This window comes from Ornithodoros turicata, chromosome 5, assembly GCF_037126465.1.
Source record: "Ornithodoros turicata isolate Travis chromosome 5, ASM3712646v1, whole genome shotgun sequence".
In the NCBI taxonomy this organism is placed as follows: Eukaryota; Metazoa; Arthropoda; class Arachnida; order Ixodida; family Argasidae; genus Ornithodoros; species Ornithodoros turicata.
Window position 1 is genome coordinate 80959126 of NC_088205.1, and position 13603 is coordinate 80972728.

The following is a 13603-nucleotide window of genomic DNA, read 5'->3' on the forward strand; positions in this document are numbered from 1 at the left end:
TCGAGTAAATGCTATAACAGCAGACAGTTACGGTCGTGGACGAGGCATCCTATCGGGAAAAATTCTCAGCGCGGTCCCCAGGGAGGGGACGACGCATAAGACCTCTTTCCGGTGGGATATACCCACTGACCTCTGCCCAAAATGGACAGCGCACTCAACGCTCTCTTCAGAGTAGAAGTGTGAAGCCGTTTTGTGGAAGTGTTTTGTTTATGAAGTTGGTGGTCATCACATCCGGGTGCTCTACCCTCTAAAAACAGTGCTTCACTGCATAGCACGCTCCTAGCCAACCATCATCCCGAATGACAACGTTCTTTTCCCTTGATTTGCTGAAAACGGGGGGGGGGGGGGGGGGCAGGCGTACGCCATTTTTGTGCCAATAGACAAAATTTCAGAAAATCCCGGAGAGCTGAGCGCCGGTTTGGACTGTGAGACCTTGCCGATAAACAAAGGAGAAGAAGGTCTCCAAGCTGTTTCGGTTCCTCCCCTCCCGGCTCATTGTCCACGAGGTGTCAATAAGGTTAGCGAAAACGGAACGTAAAGGACATTTCGTTCATTTCAGTAATCAACCAGGATGCATCGCGTGCACAAGGAGCACTGAGATTTTCTGAAGTAATCTATTAGAAAGTGCATAATGGCCACAAAAATGGCGTACGCCACTCGTCTTTAGCAAATCAGGAGAAAAACAACGATGTCACTCGGGATGACGTTTGGTTAGGAGCACGCTGTGTGGTGAAGTTCATTTTTTTAAAGAGTGTAGCACTCAATAATCTCATACACAATCTGATTTCAACCCCGTGATTCTATTCGATGTGCTGCAGAGAGCAAAAGTGAACGTTGTTAGCTTTTCCTGAACTGTAGAATTATGTGAAGAGGGAAAGGTTTCAACCTCGCCCTGGACGTTGCCATGGCGACGTCTCATTCGATGTCACTACTATATGTCTGCTCTACGAGATACATAGCAACAGCGCGATGCCTTCTGCTTGACCAATCTTAGTTTCTTTCGATAATGCATCGGGTTGTTCGTTGTCAGCAAAGCGTCCTTTCTTCTGTCGCTTTTCCCCCCAATAGTTCTTTCGCTGCTTGCAGCTGAATAGCAAAGTGGGAAGAGCATGAACAAGTTCGACTGCTGCTTCTTTCCGGTATCGAATGTAACAAAACAGCGAGGAAAAAAAAAGAGGAAGAAGAAATAGAGCAGGTGAACGGATAAAAGCAGACGCAAGTGAGAGGGCAGCCCTTTGCAAAAGACAAGGCCGAACGAAACCTCCAATAGAAGCACGTCTCACGCTCCCTTGTCCAATAATCACGTCTTGCCGAAGAACGTGATGAAACCGTCGTGAGATGGGAACCAATAAAATGCTACTTCGTGCGCTTCCATGTCCAGTAATCACACAGACTTCTCTCTCTCTCTCTCTATCTCTCCTGTACTTCGTAGTTGGTATCTTCTCTTGTTCTTCTTTTCGTGGGCTTCGAAATCGTAGGTCGTGGAAGGACCGAAGGAAGGACCGCAGTTGTTAGGTGTTCGTTGTGTGAGTTGGGGAACAACGTTCCAATGAACGTGATTCTTACTGGTTTGAAAAGGCTGTGGTCGCTTTGGCGGTACAACAACAACAACAACAACAACATAGATGAATGGATGATGATGATGTAGGATGTTTCCCTGCGTTGAGTGCAGGACCCTACCCCATTCCAAAGAGGTTCATATGAGAGGATGACGAGGGAAGGAAATCCCTACAGTTCGTGAAGGAGGCCGGTGGCCCTCAGAAAGGAAAGAAAAGCGCCAAGTGCACGGCACTGATGTCCAGGGTTACTCCATGGGCCGAGAACTTTGCAGATGTTGAATGGCCTCTGATCGAGCATTTCAAGTTGACATTTAAAGGCCCGTCGCTCGCATACGTACTGGCTGCAGTCTTCTAAAATGTGTCGGATTGCTGCCGGGACACCACAAGTTGTACACAGCGCCGTGTTGTTGTGGCCCAGCCTATACCGGAGTGCAGGGGTGAATGCGACGCTGAGTCGTAAACGACGTACGAGAGAGGTAAAGAGGCGAGGGAAACCGCCTGGCATTTCAAATACAAGCGAGACAACAAACCGTGAGAAATCACAAAATGTTAAAAGTGACTAGCACAAACCTCATAGTGAGCCTTTATAGAGTATGGTGTGGAGACTTACACTTTTTGGAAGTTTCGTAGGGGTCGTCGGAGTCGACAACTTCTATGTGCGTGGAGACACCGAAGTGGGGATCGCGCAGGTTGTGCACTTCCAGGGCGTGTTCGTACGCGTGGCGCAGTTCTTCCTGTCCAGGCATGAAGATAGCACCTGCGCAACATGGACGGGTTAGTCATGAATACAATGGGGCACTACATTCCAAGCAGCCCAGTATTGGACCAAGATGTTGTGCTGTTTTGGGATAATGTCATAAAGAGCCGGTGGTAACACGTGTTATAGAAGGCAGAATAGCCTACGCAAAATCGCGCAACCCATCGCTATCGCCGACAATATACGCAATAAACATCTACCCGAGAAACGTCATCATGACGTTGGTAGACAGACTGAAACCGAAACAAATCGGAAGGAGAGAGCTGGGTTCCACGAATAAACCTCTACTCGAGAAACGTCATCATGATGTTGGTAGACATATTGAAACCGAAACAGATCGGAATGGTGAGAGCTGGGTTCCACGAATGGGCACTTGTTCGCTGCCTTCTATTGAAAGAACAGTAGGACCGGAGGTCACGTCCCTTTCAGGGACCATCGTAATCCCCTCAAGACCGTGGTTTTCGGGCGCGACCTTATTCGCCCCATAGCTTCCCAGCATAGTTCAACTCTACCAAACCGGTGGCGCTGTCGAACACTATGACGTCATTTGTTTATAAACATGGAGAGGTCTATTAAATGGACGGTTCCCGAGCAGACGTCGGCACTTGTGACTGCTGCTCACTCCTGCTGACTCATCTACAGCTCCGCTCCCTTTTTTTTCCTCACTCACGCTCAACTCATTCGTCACATTGAGCGTGAGTGTGCATGAGTTAGCATGCACATGAGTGTGAATTTTGTCAGGTATGCCACGTTCCGCCGTGTAGTAGCTGCAAGCGCTTTCTCCATGAGACTGCCCTTCGCCCTTCTTTTCTTTCTCGGAATAGCAAGCTGGCAATAGCCTGGCTGACATTTCCGTTTTCTTTTTTTTTTCACTCTATTAAACATATTACCCCCCCCCCCCCCCCTTAGCCCACGTTCTTCTTCTACCACCTCGTCAGGATATCGAGCAATGACTTAATGGGATATCATGATTAGCATAATAGTGGGAAGCGTCGCACTTAGTGGTGCTTGTCCGGCTGATCTACATGGCGCCCGCGGTAATTCGGAGTTCGTTACCATTAATAGTTACCGTTATCGTTAATCGTTACCGCTCACTACAGCCCTCCGTTCGCTCACACACGCTCAGCTCATTCCCCACATTGAGCATGAGCGAGCATGAAAGAGAATTTTGCGGAGGTATGGTCATGTCATAGCTCGTCTAGTCTATGGTCTGTGCTACCTCATCTGGAGAGCATCCAAGCCGCAGACAGGATAAGCGATGTAAGCCTTTTTGCATGGCGTATCGTGACGGCAGCATTATGACATAATTTACTGATGAGAGGCACGCGTCGCGAGCGCCGACCACTCGATCAAGGAATTTTGTGACAGGCTTCTGCGTCGCGCGAATGGTGAGGATCTGTGTTTGACAGGCGGCGCTTTCATGCGTTCATGCCGCATGACGTAACGACGGATAGGGAAGTTTAGCAAAATAAACGGAGATGTGGAGCTTTCCGGTATATATGTGTCCGATGAAGTCCTCGTCTCACTGATTTTTGTGCGAACGAAGAACTCCACAGCATGTTGATGGGATGTCAACGTTCTCCAGATGCGATTTTATGCGTAAGCAAATGTATTATGATCGCACAATATCTTGCGACAGCGGCTCTGCAACGTCTATACTACAACATAGTCTATACTACAAACAAACAACAACTTTGTTTTATGATGACGGTTGGGGAGTTTCATCACTAGGGGCAATACTCTATCCCATTGCTTGTGCGAAGGCAAGAATTTGGCGATGTCAAGTCGCTGGTGGCGAGTAAATCAACGAGTGACGGTTAATAAACGGTAGGGGCAACTTATTTATTTACAAATGGTAAACAAGATGATTGATTGATTGATTGAAAGAAAGAAACAAAATGGTAAACAAGACTTTCGTGCACGAGACTACACTTCTTCAGATTATAAGAATATGAACATGGTACAGGTAAAAACGCGACACGAGAGCGTTGGTGACCGTGTAAAGGTGAGCAAATGAAGCTTCATATTATACACGGGTTAAAGGTTTTGTAAAAGTTTGTTCCAAATTATATTGGAACAATGCATGATACGGTAATTTGCATGGCTATGAAATTTTCATCCTATACATCCGTCTCGGGTTTTCAAGTCATGGATCGTCACCACCAGCTCGCTTGCTACCTAACTTTCCTTTCGTTGTCATCCAAGTTTCAAATGTCGGGTACAGCACACGATGCTTGATCCGAACGTATTGGTATAGCCAAGCTGTATTTGGCAATCTCTGAAATTTCAGGGGGGGGGGGTGCAAAAACCTTAGGGAGGTGTAGGGAAATCTCTGCCTTGCAACGTTCCACTCCATTACAGATTAGGGTTGCTACCTGTCCGGATTTCACTGAAACAGTTCGGGAACTCAAGGCTTTTGTGTTCGGTGTCCGGGTGAAGGCGTAATCCGGACATAAAATGTTTGGCAATTGGCGAAGTCGGAGTAAAAACCTTACGACTTGAGTTTCTCGTCTGCGTCCATCGTCGCGAACGGTTGAACGATAGCTAAATTGAGCAATTAAAGCTACGTTGAGCCACGTAAAGATCTTTGTAGACAACCTGTCATCTATCCATTGAACCCTCCGTAGCAAGCGCTCAGGTTTGAAGTGTCAAGAATTTGATACGGACCATGACAATCCACTTTATCCAATCCAAGACAGGGCAACAAATGGAGGGGAGCGTGGCATGGCCCAACTGTAGCAGCTCCCCATATAGATCCCATACTTTGATACAGTTCACACAGAAGTGGTGAAAATGAAATTCACTGGACCAATAAAAAAGCGACGTTACGCACTCCAGCCGGCCAATCAGGGGCGTTCCTAGTTGTCTCGCTTTGTCCTGTCTCGGCGTGTCCTGGCTACCGTCAACTTCTACTTGTTTTCCGCATTGACGCCCAGTTATTAGTACTCCGAAATTACTACAGCAACTTTTGGCGAAAAAAGACATTTGATACATCGTATTGATTCAAAGGTCTGTGTATACAGGGTGTCCCAGAAAACGTGTAATTGAATTATAATAAAAAAAACTACGCCACCTAGAATGACGCGGTCAACGGCATTTGTTCTTACTAGATTTTTGCCAACTCCTGATGTGAATATCATGTATCGTAAGTTTAATTATGTAAATATATGCGATCTGAACTCGGAAATTTGCCAAGTAAAGGTCACTTTTTTACCCCACCAATATGAAGAGCGTGCCGAATTCACTCAAGTTCATGATAATTGACAGTGATATTCATGAGCTATCCCATTGGAAAAAATAGCCGAACATCATGCTTTTCGTAGCACTGAACCATAACGCGCGACGATTTTTTGAGCGCAATCGCTCTCAGTCTGACGAAAGGAGGTTTGAAACCCAGCCCACAGAGTGATAGTGGAAAAAGTGACAGTTCCTGAAATTGGGAGAGGGATAGTGCGATCCCAGCGAAAGTTGGACGCGATAAGCCATACCTGTGTTATCTCTTTCTACGTTGCCTGTGTGGGCTGGGTTTCCAACCTCCTTTCGTCAGACTGACAAGGATTGCGCTGAAAAATTTGTCGCGCGCTACCTCCGTAGAGCATGATGTTCGGCTATTTTTTCTGATGGGATAGCCCCTGAATATCCCTGTCAATTATCATTAATTTGAGTAAATTAGACACGCTCTTCACATTGGTGGGGTAATATAGTGACCTTTACTTGGCAAATTTCGGACTTCAGTTCGCAAAAACTTACATAATCAAACTTACGTTACACGACATTCACATCAGGAGGTGGCAAAAACCTAGTAAGAACAAATGCCGTTGACCGCATGATTCTAGGTGGTGCAGTTTTTTTTTTATTATAATTCCATGGCACGTTTTCTGGGACACCCTGTATAAAACCCACTGCGTGGGCTTCCTACCACAGTGTAGCCAAGCATGAAGTTGGAAAACGAACACGCTCTCAAATTCCAAACAATGAGGGAGCCTCATGAGTGCGTACTACTTTGTGATGAGCACCTTACGTCGCTGGAATCAATTACCCTCCGCCCCGGTGCTCGGTATTTGCCAACGGAAAAAAGATGGCAACCCTATTACAGGGGCCGAAACATAAGCCAACAGCTAAAAAAAAAAAAAAAGCTACATCGTCATTCCATTTGGCCGTTCCACTATGAAAAAGACCGTACCCTGACGATGAACACCACTGCCGACGCATTCGGATGCCCCTCTTGCACCCGAATATTATCTCCGGCTTCAAGGCAGCTCTTGAAGCCGCAACGCAACATTAGGCAGCGCGGATCCTGAACGGCTCGCTGGGTTTTCATCGTAGCCCAGAGGAGCATCATAAATAAGTCTGGCCTTACCGACCTCCTGCTAAATTCCGTTATAACGCTTTTATTTACCACGTTACTCGCTTTCTTTTACCCGCGTTGCTAGGAGATTATCTGGTGATACTCCCCGTGGGAGCTTGCCTGCAGTGGTGCAACTGCGTGCACAGGCACGGTTGGAGATTCGGAAGGAGAGTCGATTTCTTATAAATAAGCGCGGGTTCGCTGAATTCGTTATACGATGTCTTTGGAGCTTCCTACGTTTGCCGTGCATTCGACACACGAGCGACATTCCTCAGAACACTACAGCTGAAGATGCAAAAAACGTCGTAGCTTTCTGCTGTCTCGTGATCGCGAGCGCTCAACGTCGTGTCTTCACGTACACTGCTAGCCGTGGGGAATATCCTGCGACACAGCCACAAGATATTCCGTAGCAGACGACAGGAAAATGCGCCGACGGTGTCGTCTGCTAAGTGTCGTCTGCTAAGTGTGGCTACGCCCGATATTCCGTGTGAATGCTCAACATAACACGGGAATGAACTTGGGCTCTGTGATCAGGGTTTTCGCCTTTTCCTTTTCTTCCTCTAGAATCTTGCGTGAGGGTATCGCTCATGTGAATACACGGTTAGACTATCCTGCTAGACACATTTAGAAGACGGGGTTCGTGGTTGAGTAACGAAAAGTTGAGCTTATCTTCCTTCACAGTTAGTCTACTAATTCACCCATTGTCTTAATTTAGACGACGCCTGGGGCATTGAACAAAAACTTTTCTTAAATTCTGTATTAGCGCCGCGAAGCAACTGTGGCTATGAGAGGCGTACAGACGTGGACGAATGGAGAGAGGACAGCAGGATGGAGTGGAGGACAGAGGTGTTAGTATGCGTCCCGGGCCGACTTCAGCCTGTCTCCTTGTGAGTTCCGTGGTGTACTCGTCTCGTTGTCCGAGGCTTCCTCGCCAATAGTTCCGTCTTTGTTCGTACTGCTGACTGAGATACCGCATTGTATCCCGTTCACCGAGGCGTACTCACTCAGCCCCCTCTTGTTCAACATCACTATGGCCTCCCTCCCTGCACAGCTGCCAAGCCACACCCACATCACAATCTATGCGGATGACATTTGAATTTGGACCTCTGCTTTTCGTCGCGATTCGATCCAACGTCGTCTACAACGCTCCTTGGACACAATCGCCCGCTATCTTGCCGACCGCGGCCTCTAGCCATCTCACCCGCCAAGACTGTACCCATGGCCTTTTCATGGAGATCATTCCACAAATATCCACTCTTCATCGACGGTTCGCCCTTAACATTTGTCAAAACCTGCCGTTACCTGGGCTTCACAATTGACCGAGGTCGCACACGGTCTTCTCACGTGAAGACGCTTGGTACGAAAGCCTCCAGCCAGGTCAATGTCCTCAAACCTATCGCATGTGCGTCCTGGGGCCCGTGCTGCAAGGACCTCCACCGGCTTCATACGGCTCTTCTTTTGGGCACACTGCGATACAGCCTCCCGATCCTTCATGCCCTCAGCTGCACCAAAGAACGGGAGCTCCTGTACCTCCAAGCCCGCAGTCTCCGTGTCTGTCTTGGAATCCCTCGAACAACGGAGACATATTCCGTACTTTGCGAAGCTCGGGAGAGCAGCCCACAGCAGCCTATCCCCCTTCTGCGGGACTCAGCCGGTCTCCACGTCTACGCCCGCTGTATGACGCAACGTTCTCATCTCCTTTGCCGCATTGCTGTGAGCTGCCTTGCGTCCGCTTTTGTCAGTGCAGTTGTCCGCTTACGAGACTATCTCCCGTCCTCGACACCTGCCCCTTCCTTTGTGCCAGCAATGCGGACCTTAGAACGGCCTCGCATTCACACTACTATACCGGACTTTCCCCGAAAACAGGCAATCAGCCCTGTGGTAGCCCAACAGCTCGCTTTGGCCCACCTCACTTCTACTCATCCCCATTGCCGACAAATCTTCACCGATGCCTCCGTAACTCCTGACGCATCGGGCGCGACCTTTTACGTCACCGACACAGATCATGAACGGGCCTACAAACTGTCCTACACCTTGTCATCTACCGTGGTTGAACTCTTCGGCATCCTTACCGCCCTGGAATACATTTCTCACTTGCCACCTGGGAAATGGGTCGTCCTCACCGACAGCAAGGCGTCCCTCCTCCGCTTGATGTCGTCCCGCCCCAACCTCATACAGGATATAGCCAGCCTGATCATGCAGACGTACAACAGGCTCCACGCCAATGGTCATGTTTTGTCCGTCCAATGGGTGCCCGGTCACGTGGACCTGACCGGTAACACACGCGCAGACGCAGCTGCAAGACAAGCTGCCACAGCTGCTACTCCTGCCACTGCACGTCTGCCCCATACCCTTTCGGCTTGCCATCTATCTATTCGCCGCCTATGTGCTGCCTGTGCCCAAGCATTTACATCTGAGGCCGCCGCCTACAGCAGTCACATGAAGTCCATCGACCCCTCGCTCACCTTCTTCATTGCGTGTCGCTGCAGTCGTCAGGACGAATCACTGCTGCACCGCCTCCGTCTCAACGCTGCCCGCACCCCCACTGCTTCTTTACAAAATGGGCCAATCCAGCTCCCCGCCTGGTGTTGCAGCTGTGGCGTGGTGGCCGACGTTCCTCATGATCTTCTGCACTGCCAGCAGCACCTTCCGGAACGGCAAGCCCTCCGTCGCCGTCTAATGCAGCTTGGGTGCAACACAATGTCCATGGCCACCCTCCTTGGTCCCGTCCCTCGGCCTACCCCCAGTGGGCCGTCACCACAGCCCTGCTCCGCTTCCTCAAAGACTCGGGCCTTGCGTCTAGCCTCTGACTGGGCTTTCTTGTGCCATATCGTGCCTGTGCTGCACTAACTGTTCTTCTTTCTTTTTTGTGCTATTTTGCGCTTCTTCCTTTTATGGAACAGCAAGCCGGCATTAGAATGGCTGACATTTCCATTTTTCTTTCTTTTCATTCTATTAAACATATTCCTCCTTGTCTCGTTAATTGGTTTCCCCAAACTCACGGCCACGTTTTCTCCATGGTTTCTATGACTGGAAGTGACATTTTACCGTGTTCAGTTTACCGTGTGACAGGGTTACTGTTACTTCACTTACGAGAGAGCTTTCCCGCATAAAGCTAACTCAGTTCTCGATAACATGATATCATATTGACTCTTATTATGCTTCGAAGTAGCGCGGGTGGTGTTGCGCAAAAGAGGCGTACGTCAACGTGTTAAAAAAAGCAGGATGGTAGCGTGGAACGCGCTACGCGACGCAGTTTTACGTTTCCAGGGTTATAACGATGGCGAACGCACAGCGCAGGCCCATCCATTCTCGTGAAGTGCAGTTTTACAACTTTTCGGTTTCATCAGTATTAATGGTGCATCGAAGCCCCGTGCTACTGTCGAGATTAATGTTCCATGTAACGAACTTTAACTTAACAGAGTTACGTATAGGAAACAATGAAGTGATAGATGACTGGATGTGGCTCACTTCGGAGATTACAGATTCGAACCGTTTGGGTCGAAGAACGGTGTCGCGAAATGTGCTTCGCAATACGGTTTTGCTCGTGCAACAACGTTCGGTCGAGCAAAACACGGCGCAGCCAGACGCGCTTTGTTTAGGAAAAGGATGCGGCATGTCCGCATGTGTAATCCGGCCTGCATGTGACCGTTGTTCTAGTGTCTCTTTTCTTCTTTCTTTCTTTCCTTCTTTTTCTTTTCCGTTTTTTTTCTCTTTCCCTTTTTCCTTTCTTTTGGAATAGCAAGCAGGCTCTTTGCCTGGTTAACCTTTTCTTTCTTAATAAACATATATACCCCCCCCCCCAACTCGGCTGAAAAGGGGCATACAACACGCTATTCCTCGAGGGGCGAGCTGAATTTATTTCGAAGAATTCGCTGATTAAGACCGCCGTGAACACGAAAAAAAAAAAAAAAAGTAGAAAAGAAAATACATGAAAGAAAGAAAAACTGTAGTAAAGTGTCACACGCTATACGCTGTGCAGAATGAGTAGAGATATGTTAAAACAGCTTTGCCTTACAGCATTCGGTTAGTCAATGGCTGACTCCCCTCTGTGTGATTATCAGATACAGACCTATTTAGGATTCCAACGTGCTTTGTGTCAGGGGGAGAGTGACTGTACCAGTGACTGTACCAGTGAATATGCTCATGCCAAGACATTTTTTCCTTACTCAGGAAAACATTACCCGCAGTAATTCGAGTTCACTCAAACCCAACGTGAGAATCCCGTAAAAATTCCCCTTATAAGAGAGGATACCAGACAACGCGTCCCATCTGCGCGCCAAAAAGGAGGACGAGGCCCCACAGCCGGAGTTCAAGGCCCCCCTGCCCCACCTTCCGACGTCCCCTGGTATCAGTCTGACCATCTCTATAACACAGACGTACAGATGTAGGGAGAGCACGACCATCTCTATAATAATGCATTATAGAGATGGTCGTGGCATAGAGAAGTCCTGACCCCACGGTGTAGTTCTACCAAATAAAAAAATAAATAAAAATAAAATAATAGCACTTATAGAGACATATCCTAACGCACCGCACTCCTGGCCATGTTTCATCGAAATCCAAGCGAAGACGTGTTTCTTCGTCTGACGAGCGGAAAGGAATGATTGAAAAGAAAAAGAAAAAAGGAAAGAAAGAATAATCTCACCGAAGGACGAAGCTCAACAACACCCCGATGACGAAGGGCCATATTTTATTTAGCGGAACTCGCGATATGCCTTGATCGGTAGCCGAGCCAAGCCCATTTTTATGACTTTTATATAGGCACGTACGGCCGGATGAGTTGCGGCCAGACCGGCTGCCTTACGAGATATGGTGAACCACGGAGACCGTTATACTGCTTCTACTGCTCGGTGCATATTTTATCGACGAGCAATTTTCTAGAAAGGTCCGAGTGGTTGCCGCTACCCCGAGTCGAATGTACGTCGTTTTCTACTTCTTATTTCCTTCATACGCGAGTCAGGTACAGGTGAAGGTTGTTTTCAAGGTGGGAGACGGGGGGAAAATATGGAGTCTCGGTGGCTAGACGTGATGCTGTTTAGGGAATCTAGAGAATGGGGAACGGCACGAGAACTCAATTACTTAGGCGTGCTGAAGTTCAGCCGAAGGTCACGACTTTCGTCCAGATTTTATTTTCTTGTTCCGATCATCATCATCATCGCCACGTTTAGTCGCGCTTGTGTAACATACGCGAGAAATTGGCTTCAATGCATAACGTCAAAGGAAGGAAAAGTAAATAAAATAAAATAATTCTTTTTTTTTGAAATTCCGTGTTAGCACCGCTAAGCAACAGTGTGTATAAGCGGCGTACAGACGTAGACAGATGGTATGCGACCTGGGCCGACTTCAGAGGGAAATGTGCCGATATTCACCTGGAAAGTCTGCCGAAAAACCCAGGCCACCGGGTGTGCCGTCTGAGGTTTTCTCTGGGTTTTTCCGAAGATTATCCCGACGAATGTCGGCACAGTTGCCCCTGAAGTCGGCACAGGACGCATATACTAACCCCTCTGTCCCCCACTCCTTTCTGCTGTCCTCTTTCCATCTGTCCACGTCTGTACGTCGCTCATAGCCACAGTTGCTTCGCGGCGCTAACACGAAATTTAAAAAAAAGAAAAAAAAAACATTCGGTGCAGGGATTCGATCGAGCGTCAGCACCCAGTCTCGACGTCAAAAACTATATCCAAACGAGTACGCCACGGGAACTAAGCCAAAAAAAAAAAAGAAAAGAAAAGAGAAAAAAAAGTTCAGAATTTGCCTTCACGAAAAAGAGAAAATAAATTAAAAAATGCCGTGAAGACCACGAAGAAACGGTGAAGATTCGACTGTGCACAAGAGTGACCAACACATAGTGAGAACACATAATTGTACACACACTATTGTGTACTGCTCGTAAGGCTTTATGCTGTTAGTAGACACATATAAATAAATAAATAAATGATAGCGAAGACGTGGAGCGATAGGTGTTAATTTTGAACTCTCTGTTCAATTTTGCTTCACGCACCCCCCCCTTTTTTTTTTCTCTCCCGCCGGCGTTCCTTCATTTCCACTTCATTTCCTCTTTCCCTTTTTTGTCTACTTGTAGTACGGAGGGAGTATTGTTTAGAACATTCCCTTCTAAGGAGCCTCTTTCTTCTTCCTTCTTTTCATGCCTCGCGGCTATCTGCCGCCGCCATTTTTTCCCCTTAGGATCCCGGTGTTTACTTCTGAGGCGAGGCTTGTCTTTACAGTTGGAGACTATAAAAACATCCCGTCTAAAGACCGTACGACCAGATAGTCCCCTTCCAATTCCTGCTAAGCTTCGGATATAGAAAGCATTCCTTTTTTTTTTTGGGCGCTGAAAGGATATAGCTTTCTGCTTCGGAAGCGCAGATATCTTCCGTTTGGAGATGTTTCGAACCACAAGGAGCGGAGCAATACAAGAAAAAGAGAGGAGAGTAACGACAAGAAAAGAAAGAAAAATGGTGCTACATAAAGGTGTAGCTTTATACCTAAAGGAAAGGAATGGTTGCTAAAAAGAGTGGAAGAGGTAGTATCTCCTAGTTTGGGACTTGCTGTGCTGTGCTGTGCTGTGCTGAGGATGCCCGACGGAGTATGTTTACAATGGCGCGCTTGCTTTCCATGCCTGTGGTAGAGAAAGCCCGACTGAAGGACGATAAAAAGTAAGGGTCCAAGTGTTATTCAAAAATTGTGCCAAAGTGCATACACTATGAGATGGACATGCTGGGCAACTGGAAGTATGTGTAAGAAAGGAAATCAATATGTGTTGTTTGTGTAGCCTTCCGCGAACGTTTTTATAGGAAAATACAAAAGTAAATACAAAGAAATGAAATGAAATTCGGTTTTAGACCTAAACAACGAGAATTAGCCGAGGCAGGCCACAAACATGTACGACACAAAACACGTAAGCCTCCGCAACACCCAGAGTCAATGAAACCAAAC

General features: G+C 47.6%; 1 protein-coding gene across 5 annotated transcripts in view; it reads right to left on the reverse strand.

The window, feature by feature from the left end:
* LOC135394968 (glutamate receptor 1-like) overlaps positions 1–13603 on the reverse strand; it is a 191763-nt gene that overhangs the window by 91912 nt on the left and 86248 nt on the right. For all 5 annotated transcript variants that reach the window (XM_064626094.1, XM_064626093.1, XM_064626092.1 and 2 more), the window contains one exon: positions 2170–2316. In XM_064626094.1, coding sequence (XP_064482164.1) covers positions 2170–2305 — 136 coding nt within the window. In that variant the 5' untranslated portion in view covers positions 2306–2316. The remainder of the gene's footprint in view (positions 1–2169; positions 2317–13603) is intronic.